Source organism: Grammomys surdaster, unplaced genomic scaffold, assembly GCF_004785775.1.
Source record: "Grammomys surdaster isolate TR1022 unplaced genomic scaffold, NIH_TR_1.0 234, whole genome shotgun sequence".
NCBI classification, from domain to species: domain Eukaryota; kingdom Metazoa; phylum Chordata; class Mammalia; order Rodentia; family Muridae; genus Grammomys; species Grammomys surdaster.
In genome coordinates, this window is record NW_021604679.1 from 3516343 (window position 1) to 3531504 (window position 15162).

Here is a 15162-nt window from a genome sequence, read left to right on the forward strand (position 1 = left end):
CTCCAAGTGGTGCAGCTTTTTTACACTTAAAGACTTAACAGGCGGTGTCATTAAAATAACCGAGAGCTGTTCCCGAGCCAGAAGATTTTTTTAAGCATTTATATTTGTATGTGTGTATGCATACATGCATGTAATAAATATGTGTGAGGTGTATGTATGGCAGGATGCACATGTGGAGGACAGAGGACAACCACTGGAATCTATTTCTTCCACTCTTTGGGTCCTGGGAATTGAATTTATGTTATCAGGCTTAGCTTCAAGTACTTTTACAGGCTGAGCCATCTCTGGTCCTTAGTGATAGGTTATTTCTCTGCCAGTGAAATGAGACAGTTCAAGCCGGATTAAAATATATTAAAGGCAGGTTTATTGGGAAGCTGCTCTCGGGTGAGTTCACAGGCCCCAATGACCTAGGCCAGGGAAGTCACCATGGGGAGTGGAGGAGGGGGAGAGAGAGAGAGAAAGGGCAGGAGAAGGGAAGGAGAGAAGGAGAGGGGGAGGGGGAGGGAGGGAAAGGGAAAAGAGGAGGGGGAGGGAGGGAGACAGAGAAGGGGAGAGGGGGAGGGAGAGAGGGAGAGAGAGAGAGAAAGAGCGAGTGAAATCTCTGGCTTATATAGGAAAAGCCTCTGCAGGAAGGGTCTGGAAAGTTCAGGGTTGGGGGCAGGGTATGCCAGGTAGGGACTGAGGGATGCTGGGAGAACTTGGAGGCCAGGTCTGCTTTGATATGTAAAATATGCAACAGGGTCCCTTGTCCCAGGCAGGGTCCAAACCAAACACTTAGAAACGACACAAAAGATCTCACTGAGTCTGATACCTAATGTCTTTTCTTTGCCGAGGCTTTACCTGAAACTCATTTCATCTAGTACAATAAATTTCAGTACTTAGGGGAGAGACAACGTCTTGCTAAATGCTGTCCATCACTTTGCCCCAGGTGGGTCCTCACAGTCCATCACACAGTTTATGATGAGCAATTTGTCTCTATACTGTCCTGAACACAAGGTCATTTGACTGATAAGGAACAAGGATGCCTTTTCCAGAGGTTTGAGCAAATTAGCATGCACACACACACTGGCTTGTGTAAGATTTGCACTTGAGGAATTCTAGACACTCTCTCCCTAGACCTACCCTCAGGCTGTCAGGAACGGGAGACCTGGACTAGACTTAGCTCTCAGATGGCCACAACAATCAACAGAGACCCTTAGGAAGGAGCTTTGTGGGGGCTAAAAGCATGTCTGTTTTGTTGTAAGGAGTCCTTTCTGGGGTCTTGAGAAGGAGCCCTCAGGGGCTGGTGGGGAGAGCTTCAGAGGGACTATAAAGGAGCCCTGTCACCCAGCATCTGGCTGTGCTGTATCCAAGCTTGACAGAAACCAAAGGCAGTTTAGAACTCCTGGCTCCTCCACATGGCCAGCCTGAATCCTCACGCCTAGTTCCAACCACAGGTGGTGGGGCAGAGTGAAGGGCGCCAGCTGCTGTGTTCTTCGTGGTGTGTGTTTGGCTCACGTATGCCAGAAACATGGCTCACGTATGCCAGAGACACAGAATGGACACAGAGGAGCCTCATGGTCTCCATTCTGCCTTTCATACAGTCACTTTGCTCTACATGACCTGCCAAGGACACACTCTTCCTCATCAGAGACTGGGCAAGATCAAAGGGGAACTTAGCCACAGCCAGAGGGATTTAGATAAGCTAGCAAAAAGAACTTCCTGCCTGTAAAGATTGTTAAATCTTGGAAAGGCAAGCCCGAGAGCATTGGAAATCATTCCTTGGGGGTAGCAGACTTGCCATCCTTCCTGCCTTCTCCCACTCCCTAGCCTCATCTGAGGACAACACTGAACATCTGAGAACCTGGGGGCCATGTGCACTCTATGTGTTGTCACAACACAATAGAGCAAGGGACACATGCCTCATTTCACTGAAATTCCGAAGGTGACACTGCACAAGCCCAGAGTCCCCACAATTTACAATGATGCAGACAAAATTTAAACCAGCCTCCTTCTCGTGTGTGCCCAATTCTGCTGCAGTCACAGGGCCACCCCTACACAGGGCCAGAGGGGTCAGGCTGGAGGAAACAGATCCCTTTAGAATCCCTGCTGATCCCACCAGCAGCTGCCTGCCTGCCTGCCTGCCTGCCTGGAGGGGAAAGCACTTTCCAAGCTTTGTAGCTAAGGAGGCTGAGCTGGGCCATTTGTAGAAAGCAGGCTTCCTTTGCCCTCAGTAGCACCCCCTCCCCCAACGCACTTGTTTGTGCACACAGACACACACAGACACACACACACACAGACACACAGACACACACACACACTTCTCCTAGGCAGCCTGGCAATCTGCCAACTCTGGGGAAGGCTGCTAGAAGCAAAATCCTTGCTCTCTCAGGGGAGTCTGGCTTTTAGATGCCCAGGGGCTTTTAGCTGACTTAGCTGAGACAAAGCGTCTTCCCACAGGGGCTGGTCTTCTCTCCATCAGGGTGGCAAGATCTAATTCAGGGTGCTAACTCTTCAGTAAAGGGAGAGAAAATCCGGCTGTACTAGGAGCAGAGCCACCAGGACCCTATCTCCATTTGCCTATTGGAACCCCTCCCCTGGCTTTTCATTGGCATCTGGAGCGCAGTCCTCCTGTGGTTGCCCTCAGGGAAAAGATGGGGCTGGCTGTGCACCCCCAAACAAGAAGGCTTTGTATTGTGGGGTCAAAGGGCATGGATTTATGAGGCCCCAGCAGACCTGGTGAAAAGGGCCGGTCAACACTCTGCCTGACTTCTGCCTCTGAGATCATGGGAGGGGACATGACACTCCACAGCAACCTCACAGGGCACTGGGGTGTCTAGGGCTCTAACTCCACCCCTTCCAAAGGGGATGTCCTCAACTTTACTTTCAGTTCATCCTAGAGTCCTGGCCACTGAGTTCTGAGTCACACCTAGAAGCAGAAACAGGGAGGGCACCTCTTCTGAGGCACCTGAAGAGAACCTTGTTGTCGGTGGCCTCAGTGTCAAGGCCACTCTCCACCAAACAGCAGGCAGGGGTGGAAGCAGCAAGCAGATGAATGAGATGTCAGAAGCCAGAGAGCAGGAGGCTGGGAGAAGGCTAGCCCCTGTCTGAGGGAGGTATCCCAGCCTGTGATGGGGTTGGGTCTGACCCTTCTGTCTTTGGAGCTTGTGAAAAAGGGCAAGTCCTTCCCAGGGAGCTGCCACTCAGCTATGCTTTCTCTGTTCTACCCTCATCTCAGGGCATCTGGTAGGGGTTTTCCATGACCTCCCGAGAGACCAAGAGACCGGAGACACTGCAGCAGCATCAGGCATAGCCCCATCCCAGAGCTGTGCTGGCATCTGCATCTGGTAGGGGGCAGCTCGGCAGGGGCTGGGCCCAGGGGACACTCCCCAGCTGAGGAATGCTGAGCAACAGGCAGCTGGCTGGCTGGGATGGAGGGCGGCCAGCCTCCCTCCACCACACTGGTCCTGTTGCCATTCCCTATTGCTAGTCTGTAGGCAACCGGCTCTCTGATGAAGTGCATCTCACTGAAATAGGGCAGCTTGGCATAGAAAAAGGACAGGTAGCTTCTACTGCCGTGCCACCAAGGTAGAGAGCCAGGCATTTGGGGATAGGGACCATAGCACACTCTCCTTTCCATGGAGAGTAAATGGAGGTAAAAGAAGGAACCTGCCAGAGACGAGGACAATGCACCCAATAGGCCACCATCTGCCCAGGACTTCAGAGCCTCAACCCCCAATCTTCTCAGCTGAGGCAGCTGATTCACTGAGTTCCAGCTGTTCCAAGGTGGAGGGGCAAAAGACACTGCTTTCCTCAATGTTCTCAAGGCACTAATGTCCAGAGGACATGACTAGGGTGGCTAACCCTACAGGAGTTGTGACCCTAAAAAGACCACCAGAAAACACAGATATTTGCATTACGATTAATAACAGTAGCAAAATTACAGTTACGAAGTAGCAAAGAAAATAATTTCATGGTTGGGGGTCACCACAGCACGAGGAAGTGTATTAACGGGTTACAGCATGAGGAAGGTTGAGAAACATCTGCTAGAGCATCTTTGCACGCAGAATGGCGAAGTGGCACTCAGGCAGGAGACAGTCACAAGGACCTCAGAACAGGAGAACAGCAGCTTCTTAAACCCAAAAGAAAACAAGGATCCCAGCAAGGATCTGGGAGCTCAGGCCTCGGTGGTGACAGGCAGCTGTGCCCAGCAACCACTGAGGCACACTTGGAGAATGTTGTCCTTTGCCATGCATCTGCATGGTATGGTATGTATTTCCTTCATCCCTTTCACCACAACAGTGCAGGGCAATAAAGCATCTGAAGAAACTGAAGCAGCCATCAAGGCGCTCAGCCAATTAGCAGCTGAACTGAGAATCCAGTTAGGGCAGATTAGGGGTGACTGGTAAGCATATGCTTGCAAAGGAGGGTGCCCTGAGTTCAGATCCAGCCTTTTCCATCCCTGCTCCCCTGTGTTTGCTCATGAGAGAAGCATCAATTATTTGGTCAGCTGAACATGATAGGACAGGCACAGTGCCCAGCACTGAGCAAAAATTTAAGCAATTATGCTGTTCGGTCACAGTCAAAAAAACGAATAGATTGGCTGCAAATGAATTTATTTTTACTAAATAGATGTTATCATTTAAACTAGAGAGACACCTCTTAAGCACACTTAACTTAGAGATATTTGTTTAAACATTGCACTCATCCTCAATACCCCAGGAGTCTTCTCACGTTCTGTTTCCTGCAAGGCACTATGCTCAGTACCTCTCTGCACAAGGACCAGATCGGAACCAGTCAAGTGTTCCCATTCTCCGATGGGTAAAACGAGGTCCAGAAAGACAAGAGAGGGAAGTGACCACATGTCCCACCTGGTAGACAACTACCTGGGCTCTGCCCTGCTCTTTGTCCCCAGAGCTATAATAAGGGTGTCACCTCTGCTGGTTCCCTGGCCCCAGCCCCACCCTACTACCTCTGCTCTGTTGTTTTCAAAAGCTAAGATCCAATCAAACAGGCTGGCTGGGTAGCAGAGGGGCCAATTTCCGGGGCCTGTGGTTACAACACTCCACTTCCTCGTGATGATATAAGCCCTGTTTCTTAAACAGGAGGCCACTAGCAAGATCTCTAGTCTCTACACAGCCCATAGAGGGCTCAGCTTCCCAGATCTATAAATTGGATGGCACAGGGTACAGCTGGCAGTGGCTAGCACTGCTTAGCTTTGGGACCCTGAAGGCACTCCCACACACATAGCCCCACAGTTTCTTCTGTCTTCACTCTCCTTCCCATTCTGGCAAAGTCTTGATTAAAAATGTAGGCAGTCACTGAGCGAGATTCCAAGGAAGTCTAATACTTGGGAAGTAGCTGAAGAGAGATATCCCAGCTAGGAGAGGGCAGGGATGGAATTCACTACCGTCCCCTGGGTCCCTGGCTGGTTGTGGGGCTGGCCAAAGCACCTCCCCCTCCCCAGCACACTAAAGGAAGGAAGCTGAGCAAAGCCGGGCAGAGATAAGGGGAAGGGGCTAGGCAACACCAAGGACTCTCTTTATGGTGAGGCTCAGAGCCAGGGGGCGCCCGAAAGGGTCTTAAATAAACGCATCATGTAGCTTGGCTTCCTTCCTCAAATTAAACTTTGCCAACTTAGGTTTCTTGGCTACTCCTCCACCTCCAACTTATGGCCCCTATTTGCCAAGCCTCTGTTTCTGCAGCAAGGTGGGTACAGCTCAGTCTTCTCCCTCTCTGGCTTGGCTACACACCTTTCTCCCCTACCCCAGGTAAAGGCCAGTCAGTCCAGCCTTTAGAGTACAGGGATTAGTGGATAAAAGGATCCCAGGCGGGCGGAAGGACCGGTTGGGAATCTCTAGTGTGAGGTTGACTGGCCTGGGTTCAGGGGCAGATGAGTCTGACTCTACCTAGCAGGGGAGAACCACAGTGTGAGGATTTGGGAGCCTGGTTACACCTGGCCCTCTCCCCCACATCCTGAACGTTCCCTCTTTCTGACTCTAAGAGTCCAGGCCTCCAAGCAGTACTTTATACACAGCTTTATCTTTGTCCGGGTTCTAAATCAAGAGCCCCGGGGTCCGCTTTCTAACATCCCAGGCCATCTTCCCATACACACCCCTGATAAGCTCTGTCTCACTCTCTGTTCATAGGGCCAGACCTCAGGGCTTCATCATAAGTGACTCTCATGGGAATTCAGAGAGGACTTCCAGGAAGCCAGGAAGACAGCTCTCTTTGTCAGCAGTTAGGAAACTTACAGTAGTGGGTAGATCTAGGCAATCCAAAATCCTTGCTGCTTATAAATGTGCCATGGACTGCAGCCTCAAACCCAGTCCTGTCAGTGACACAGGTGGGGACACTGGAGGTGGGACATGGAAAGAGACACTAAACCAAGGAGAATTCCCCCTAAAGCACATCACTGGCACCAGCTGCTCCCAGCCCAGTCCCACCCTCAGCTCTCTGATTAGAACCTGGGCTCTGTCCAGGCATTGTCTGCCTGCACGGCCGGCTGCCCATTGAGGTCTGGCGTGTGCCTGGCTGGCTGATCTAGAGCCAGACTGGATGAGTGGGCGGGGCTCTCACCTTCTTGGAGCCCTTGGAAAGGCTAGCTCTTCAGATGTTCAATTTCCACACAACTTCATATATACAGCTGACTCCAGGGGGTGGGGCATCTGCTCTGGGGAAAAGCATCCCAAAGTCCTGGGTACAGAAAGCAGCCACCATCTTTTCTCCGTGGTAAAGGCCCCAGAAACGTCCTGATGGTGGTTGTGGGAAGGGACACTTGCTTACCCCTTACTCTCTACACAGGTGCCCATGGCCCTAGGCTCTTGAAGTGGGAACCCCAATATGTTACCATGCCAGGCCCAGACTGGGGAGTCTGAATCAAGGGGGAAGGCCTTTGTTTGGCTCTCTCGGGTAAAATGGAGTCTAAAGGAAAGCCCCCATGGATAAGGCATCCCATCTCCTGCCCTGTCAGTTCTTGTTCACACTGGTTGGGGGTTGGGTTTCCATTTTCTTTTTATGGTAGGTAGCTCCCCTCTCCCCATCTGCTGAAGATACCAACCATATTGGCACATCTCACTCCCACTCGACCTCCAAGGGTTCTGGCTGCAATGTCAGCCTCAGTCGCAGCCTGGCTCCGCCCCACCAGCCCACCAGGCACCTGCAGGGCTCCTCTTTGTCTCAGGCTGTTCAGTGCCAGGAAGAGTGTGCACAAGTGATGTTCTGAGTGTTGTAGAAGCTGCTGGACCGGTGGTCCTCAGTCTCCCTCCCTCAGCACCTGGGCTATATACTGAGCCTCTGGGCCTTCTCTCTGGGGCACACAGAGTTGGTCAGGTGGAGTTAGGGGGGGCATCTGCTCTGAGGCAGGAAGAAAACCTATTTCATTGATTGCTCTCATCTTGTCTAGAAGCCATTTCCCAGGATCCCTGGAATCTAGGTCATCTCTGACCCAGGGGATTTGGACATTTGTCTTAGGGACCCACCCTAGAATTTGACTGCTCCCCTCCCCGACTCTACAAGACCAGACCAGAGATGTATGTTCCTCTGTGCATCCCTGAGTTGGTCACCAGCTCCTACACTGGTTCTCTCCCAATATGTTCTTCTTAAAGAGAAGACCACAAAACAAAATCAGGAGAGCCAGTGGAAGGCGTCTTCACACACCACAAAGAACAGACGGTTCAACTTTGTAGCATTTCCTGTCCCTGCACCTGTGTGCCCCTAGAAAAAGAACGCACTCAGTCACGTCCTCTTTCCCCTTAATGTCTGCCAGATTCCTTCTAGTACCTACAGATATTGGGAATGGGACTCCAGATAAATCTAGGGGTCCTTCCCCCTAGCTCAGTTTCACCTATGTGCCTGTGGATGTAGCATTAGGGTCCTGTCACCCTCTTTCACCCCTTCTGGATTAGTCTCTCAGATATACCTTTTTCTTCCTCCCTAGCTCCATCTCCTCTTGGGGCAGCACCAGCAGGGCTTTCTCCAAAAAGCCATTGGCACCCTGTGGAAAGGGAAGGCACCATTCCAACCCTTTCATGGGTCCCACAACCGAGCTTTGTCTGTTGTATCCGCTCCCAGGATGGTGAACTGGATCAAGAGCACAGAACTAGCTAACTGGGGTAGGTGGGGGAGGGGGGATTCCCTCCTATACCCCAGAATGAGACAGCAGCCTCATGGGGAGGACAAGAGGAAACACACAGACGCTCCGGCCTGGGCCAAAGCTGGGTGTGAAATACCGGATTTCCTTGTTTATTCGATTTTCTGATCATTAAGTGCTCCCAAGAGGGGCCAGAAATTACCACCCAAACAAAGCCACCTTCCATCAGTCCGCAGGGCCGCCGCTCCCCTGCGGCAGCCGGGCCAGCGCGCGTCGGCCCCTCCTCCTGGACTGCAGACTCCAGCTCGAGCGGTGCCCGCGCCCCCCGCCCCCCGCCCCGAGAACACGCGAGACAAAGCTCGAACCCCTCCTCTCACGCCCCTTCCCCGCCATCGACCCATACCTGACGGCCACTTTGACGCAGCAGTCGCCCTGGCCAGCCATGGTCCTCTGGCACCAGGGTCTGGGCGCAGATCAGGGGCGGGGGTCCGGGGGCCACTGCTCCAGGCAGCGGCTGCGGCTGCAGAAGGCGGAGGCACGGACGCTGCTAGCGAAAGCGACCTCACAGGCTGGAGGTGACATGCTCGCAGGAGGCGGCAGAGGGGCTCACCCGCGGCCGGCCCCACGGGGCTGGTCCCATAGGTCTCCACCAGCCATCGCGCGGAGGTGCTGAGCTCGTTGACAGCGGGCAGTGAGACCCGCAGCTCCCTACAGCGCGGCACACGCGCGCGCACACACCTCCCACCCGGACCGCCACCTCCCGCCGCAGAGCGAACAAAGGGGGCGGGGGCCGAGCCGCCTCAGGACCCACCCCCAGCCCCTCGGAGCCGCGCAGGGCCCCGCCCCTCCTCGGAGCCGCCAATAGAAGGCCCCAACAAGCAGCAGAGGCGGGACTTGAGCCTTTAAAGAGACCTCTTGGCTCCCGTCCATCGGGTTGCTGGGAGGGGCGGGGTAGGATTGGAGGGCTGGGGGGTGAAAGCGGGAGTGGCATGATGGACTCGTCCCTGGGAAGTTGACCATTCGGGAACCACGGCCCTCCCTCGAAGTCAGGGTACCTCAGTCTCAGTGGGATCTTCCTTTCCTAAATGAGGAACGGGACTCAAAGAGGAACACCCCAAGGTCATACAGCGAATCTGTGGCTAGGCATGGGTAAGAACCTGGTCTCTGGGCAGTGTGCTGCACCTCAAAGCATGCCACAGAGATTAGCAATTTGAAAGAGCCAGCAACGTGTCCCTTCTGCATTTATTTCGGTAAATCCGCCAACCTTTATTGAAGGGGATTCTTGTTAATGTCTAAGTAAATTTCCCTACCTCCACCCTGCAGCATCTTTAAGCTCATATTTTGCTTTGATGGCTGGCCAACTCAGCTTTCCTCACTAGACCAGGGTCCCACTAACCTTTATGACCCACAGGGCCTGGTTCACACTCTTTGTGACAGTGGGGGCAGAGGGTCAATGTGGGAGGCCAGATCTGCCTGGGAAGTAGTAGGGACACAGGCGCACTTGCCTCCAGATACCTGGGAGAGGCTAGATGGCAAAGTGGGCGGGCAGGGGAGGAGAAGGCCAGCCACTGCCATCACAAATGTCTATAAAGGATTCTTCAGCACAGGAGACTTCGACACAGGGCCCTGAGAAAGGAGACCAGTGATGTGAAGTCAATTCCCTTTCCAGTTCACCCCCCTCCCTCTGAGCCCCACTCTTCTCCCTGCCCCCCAACTTCCAACATTAGGATCATTCACAGGGCCCCTCACCAGCTGCCCTCCCTTCCCAGGCTTCACCCAGCTCCTTCCTCTGGAAAAGGCCCAAGAGGAAGACCCAGCTGCAGCTCAAGATGTGATGGAGACCTCTGGGGGAGGGGAGGCCGGGGAGTCTGACTCTGAGCTTCTTGCATCAGCCTCAGATGATGAAACCCTGTGAGGCAAGGGTGTATGTTAGGGTCTTGAGGACCCACTTCTTGTTGCCGTCATTCCCCGCCCCCACCCCCATTTGTGACTGCTCCACTCGGGAGCCCAGATCCTTGTTTGGAATAATTTTAAGGAGAAATTTGAAAGCTATGTCAGTTCATTCTTCCCACCCTCATAGCAAACAGGAGGAGAGCCATGGCCCCGCCCCAGAGCGGTGGTGGTGGTGGTGGTGGTGGTGGTGTGTAAGGGGTCCTGGTGGGATCCTACATATTTTATTAATATTAGCATCTGAAACACGAAGCCAGTGAATCCCATCCCTTAGAGCAAGAGACAGTGTTGAGGAACTGAGACCCACTCTGTCTTCTGACAAACATAGGATGTGGAGAGCTGAGTGATGCTCACGAACCACCTACACAGGTAGGTGCTATGTGCCTATGTTCTTCGTCCGCCTGACCTTATGAGCCAGGTTCTAGTGTTCATTTTTCAATTTTGCAAGTGGGGAAACAGTCTCATAAGCAACACACAAGATTTGGACTCATGCATGTGGCTCTAGGCTTCCCAACTTCTCTAAAGGCATGCCTGTGGGGAGGGGAGCTGGACCAGCCCAGCTTTACCTAAGGGTGCTCTTAGGTCTCCCCCCTCCCAGGCTCAGCCCTCCTGGATGATAATGTGTTTTAACCAAAAATGTTCCCCCTCCCTCCCATCCCTGGACTTCTTTGGTACTTAACTCTGGTTTCCTGTTTGCCATAGGTCTCTCAGACTTCCAACAGAGGGTGACCCTTCTGACTCACAGGTCCACTGCTGGGAAATGCCACCAGAGCTTTCCTTTCTGCATCTCCTGACATTCAGGGTGTACGGCTCTGGGGTAAGCATGGAAGCACATGGCTGTAGACTCAGACCTTCTAGCCATTAGGATCTCAAGGTTCCAGTGGCCCTAGCCACTCCAGCAGCTCCCTCTGGGGCCAGCAAGCAGCAGCTGGGTGGCTGAGGTCCAGACCCTGACTCCTAGGCTCTGCTGTTCAGGGGTGAGGGACTAACTGGGCTGAGGTCATGTGGGGATCCAAGGTGAGAAAGAGGCTTAAGCTGCCATTTGGAGAGATTTAGATTAGTTCAGAGAAAGACTAAGACAATCTCTGCCCTCCCTCTTTGAGTTCTATCCAGTGTCAATAACTACTGCTTCAGTACTGTGTCCCCACCTCTTCTGCTGCTCTCCTTCTAGAACCATGATGTTTCTCAGGATCGGTTACTGCATGCAGCCCTCAGTGTTACACACACACACACACACACACACACACACACACACGGGGTGGAGGGGAGGCCGAGCCCCTAACTGGACTAGACTATAAGCCCCAACTTCTATTCTGAGCTGAGTCCCTTCCCCCAGGCATCTTGGGTCCTCCATCATTTTTCCTGACAGGAGCTGTGGGCGTCTGGGCAGATGGGAACCTAGGGGAGGTGTGGGGAGCCCCCTCCAAATCAGGAAGCTCCCACGCAACTGTAGTTAAAATACTCCAGCAGTGACTTAGGGCAGCCATCTGGCCTGAGTTCTCTTAGACACATTCCACTTTTTTAACAGCAGTGCTATGGGAACAGATAAAAACACGGAAGGGATCCCCATAGGTACCAGGAATGTCCCCAAAGGAGGTCTAAACTTGTGTCTTCTTTCTGTGTCTCCGCCCCCTCCTTCAGGGACAACATTGCAAAATCTAAATAAGTCTTAGTGTAAAATGGTGGCAGTGGATACAGAACTCAAGACCTGGAGTTCTAACCCCAGGCCCATCCCAGCATCTGTGCTTTGTTCCAGGGGAGCAGGCCTCAGCCTATCCTCTAATGGGGTCCTTTAGCAGATGTCCAGCTCCAAACTCCAATACCCAGCCAGAGGCAAGGCCCAATCCTTCCCACCAGCAAGAAGCTCAGGACCCCAGAAAAGACCCATTGAGCTGCAGACTCAGGAGATCTGAGTACAGACATGAACCGAGCCTCACTTCCTGTGTTTAGAAGGAGACAGGCTCAGCCACAGAGGAAACCAGAGTCTGTTATAAATAGCAAGGAAGGCAGAGAGTTAGCTGCCCATGGATTTCAAACATCCATCACTCTTAAACTCTATTTTTGGCTCCAAATAATAATTAGGATTTAATTAATGCTCTATGTAACCTCAAACATCTTTTTTCTTTCTTCCTTCTTTCCTTCCTTTCTTTTCTTAGTTTCTTTCTTCCTTCCTTTCTTTCTTTCTTTCTTTCTTTCTTTCTTTCTTTCTTTCTTTCTTTCCTTCCTTCCTTCTTTCCTTTTTAAAAGCCAAGTCTTTCCATGAAGCACAGGCTAGCATTGAAACTCATGATCCTCCTGCCTCAGCCTCCAGAGCACTGGGATTACAGACATACTCCATTGTATATGCTTCTTTTTGTTTGGTTGGTTTTGACTTTTTGAGATGGGGTTTCTCTGTTCTGTCCTGGCTACCCTGAAAGTCACTTTGTAGACCAGACTGGGGTCGAACTCAAAGAGCTACCTGCCTTCTGAATCCTATGGTTAAAAGCATGCACCACCACCACCTGACTGTACCTAGTTCTTAAACATGGTAACTTTACCCACCCTTCTACTTTACTGTGCCTGCTAACAGTATCCATGTGGCAATTCTCATGCTCACCAGTCTCTATGCCAACGTCTAGACTCAAAAAGAGCCCCCGGATCACATTATTCAGCCATCTTATTTTCAAATGAAGAAAGCGAGGTGCAGAGAGGTAAGGAGACTTGTCCAAAGTTACATAGGACGGTAAAGCAGGGGCTGAGCTGCAAGGCTGGAAGTTTGGTTGCTGTGCCATACCCTGGCAGCACAATAAGGACCCCAAGGCTAAACATCTGAAATCAGACTGTCGTGAGTTTATAGTCCTGACAAAACTTTGGTCTGAGTGAAATAACGAAAGACAGCCCAGAGGCTGAGTTGTGATCTTCTGAGTCACGGAGGTCTGGGCTCACATCCAGAGCTCACATCCACATTGTGAGCTATGTAACCCCGAGTCGGTGATGTAACCATGCCCAGCATCGGCTCCCACATCTCAAAACAAGAAGGATCACGTCCCCATCTCAGGACCATTGTGGAGTTGCAATGAGTGGACCAGCACCGAGAATCCCACTCAGTGCTTGCCTCAAAATAGATGTCGGTCCTTCACATTGTCTGTGGGTTCTCTATCGTTTCTCCAATAGACTCCACCTCTGTCTGGACAGAGGAGTAGGTTTACAGAAAAGAATACCAGAATGGAGAGGGACTCTCAGGAGTGAGCAAGAACAAGGCTGTGAGGATGAGGTATCATTAGTGTGGGACAGGGTTGGAGTTCAATGGTAGAAGACTTGCCCTGCATGCATGGAGTCCTAGGTTCATCATCTAAGCAGTCAGTGTGAGATCTGCTGGGTGGATAGGAAGATCTGCAGAACTTATCTACCCTCTGCTGGTGACATGGCAGTACTCTGGGAGCCACAGTGCTTTCCAGGAGGAAGCCTTAGCCTTATGCATCCTTCTGTACACAGGTAACCCTGGACTGCCTCCCTGGGGGCTGGCCCGCTGAAAGTGGAGAGTTCTCACTCACCCTGTAACCACACTGGACTGTGTCACACATGTTTTCATCTAACCCTCACGGTCATCTCTGAGGTATACAATTAACGTGCCTGGTTTTCAAAAGAGGAAACGGGTTCAAAGGTCACTTGGCTAGGGTAGTAGTCATTAGCGCTGTTCCTGAATTCCCCGCACTCTGCCTTCCAGCACAGGGCAGGACTGTCCTCACTTACCCCTTACCCCTTGATAGCGAGTGGCCATGTGACTTGAACCAATAAAAAGTGAAGCTTTAGGAGCCACTGCCACTGTCACACCTGTGCTATTCACAGACCGTACATGAGAAATAAACGTTTATTGTGATCAGCTGCTGAACTTGTAGGTCATGTGTGGTCCTGGCATAGCCTAACCTACTCTGATACAGTTAGTAAAAACACACCCAGAGTCTGGAGATCTCCCATCTAAAGATGCCAAAGGGCCCAAGTGATTTCCAGGGCCCTAGCCTGCAAACAGGTCGAAGCCCCTTTTGGATTTTGGGCTACTTGGAGGTAGATGAAAGAAAACAGAAGCTTTTCACCATCTCTCTCTAGGCATCCTGATTTGACTAAGATTTTACCAATCTCCTGGTCACTGGGTTGTGGTGACTAAAGAAATACATGGCTAAAAGTTATCCCTTTGGTGTCTCATAGTTACACTGGGTGTGCTGTTCTACTACACAGGAGTCTTCAGGAACCACTCTGAGAAGTCACTGGGAAACACTAAGGGCCTTCCTCTGCCTCGACCTGTCATCTCTGTAGGAACTATTCCCAGGTTGGATCTCAGGACATGTCTGCATCCGTCTCTAGCTCAAATTTTGGCCCTGTTCAGGTCACTCATTCCCTTGAAACTTAGCTACCCCTCAGTGAAATGGAACCACTAAGAAGGCTTATGGTGACTGCTCAGCTATCACAAGACTCACTCACTCTAGAGCATAAAGACCTCAGAGACACAGACAAGGCATTAACGGTTACTCTTTCTGAAGGTTGTGTCAAGCACGTGGTAAATGTTTGAGCTTCATGCTGCAATGCAATGCTCACAGCTCCAGAAAGGAGGAATAATTATCTCCATGAAACAAACCAGCAAAGTCATGCTACAATCATACAGAGCAAGATTCAAACCCAAGCAAGCTGACAGTGTCTCCATCTTGTGTTGAACTGCCATGAAAGAAGAGTCTGGATCTGCCCTTTGACAGCTGATGGGCTAAGAAAGTGAGCAGAGCAATCTAGGATGTCACCTTCTTTGGGTGGGTATGGGGATGATGGCAACAGCTTTTGCTGTAGGCCCAAATGCTCGCTGACGGGGGATGGGTACAGAAACAGGCCTACTCATGATGGAATCCTACTCACGAGGAAAAGGGATGAGCTACTAGTACATTACTGATGCAGAGTAGATGAATCTCAACTGTACCCAGAGAAAGAAGCAGACCAAACAGCACAAACTGTCTAATTCCACTGATAGAAACAGCCTAGAAAATATAGTGACCCTAAAGTGTCAGAAAACAGATCAGTGGTTGTCTGGCAAAAGGAGACATACAGAGGCGGTAGGGGTCTGAGGAGGTCAAGAGAGGCTACAAAGGGGCACAAAGAAAGTCTTTTGGGTGGTCAGT

General features: G+C 51.6%; 1 protein-coding gene and 1 long non-coding RNA gene across 6 annotated transcripts in view; one reads left to right on the forward strand and one right to left on the reverse strand.

The window, feature by feature from the left end:
- The window catches only part of Kif21b (kinesin family member 21B), a 47122-nt gene extending 38289 nt beyond the window's left edge, over positions 1 to 8833 (reverse strand). For 2 of the 5 annotated variants that reach the window (XM_028773826.1, XM_028773824.1), the window contains exon 1: positions 8475 to 8833. In XM_028773826.1, coding sequence (XP_028629659.1) covers positions 8475 to 8515 — 41 coding nt within the window. In that variant the 5' untranslated portion in view covers positions 8516 to 8833. The remainder of the gene's footprint in view (positions 1 to 8474) is intronic. The other 3 variants (XM_028773825.1, XM_028773823.1, XM_028773827.1) reach the window with 2 other exon arrangements.
- A 220-nt stretch (positions 8834 to 9053) lies between these two features.
- On the forward strand, positions 9054 to 12334 carry LOC114626382. Its single transcript, XR_003712229.1, has 4 exons — positions 9054 to 9220; positions 9841 to 9995; positions 10724 to 10838; positions 12274 to 12334. It is a non-coding gene; the product is annotated as an uncharacterized LOC114626382 (long non-coding RNA).
- The last annotated feature ends 2828 nt before the right edge of the window (positions 12335 to 15162 follow it).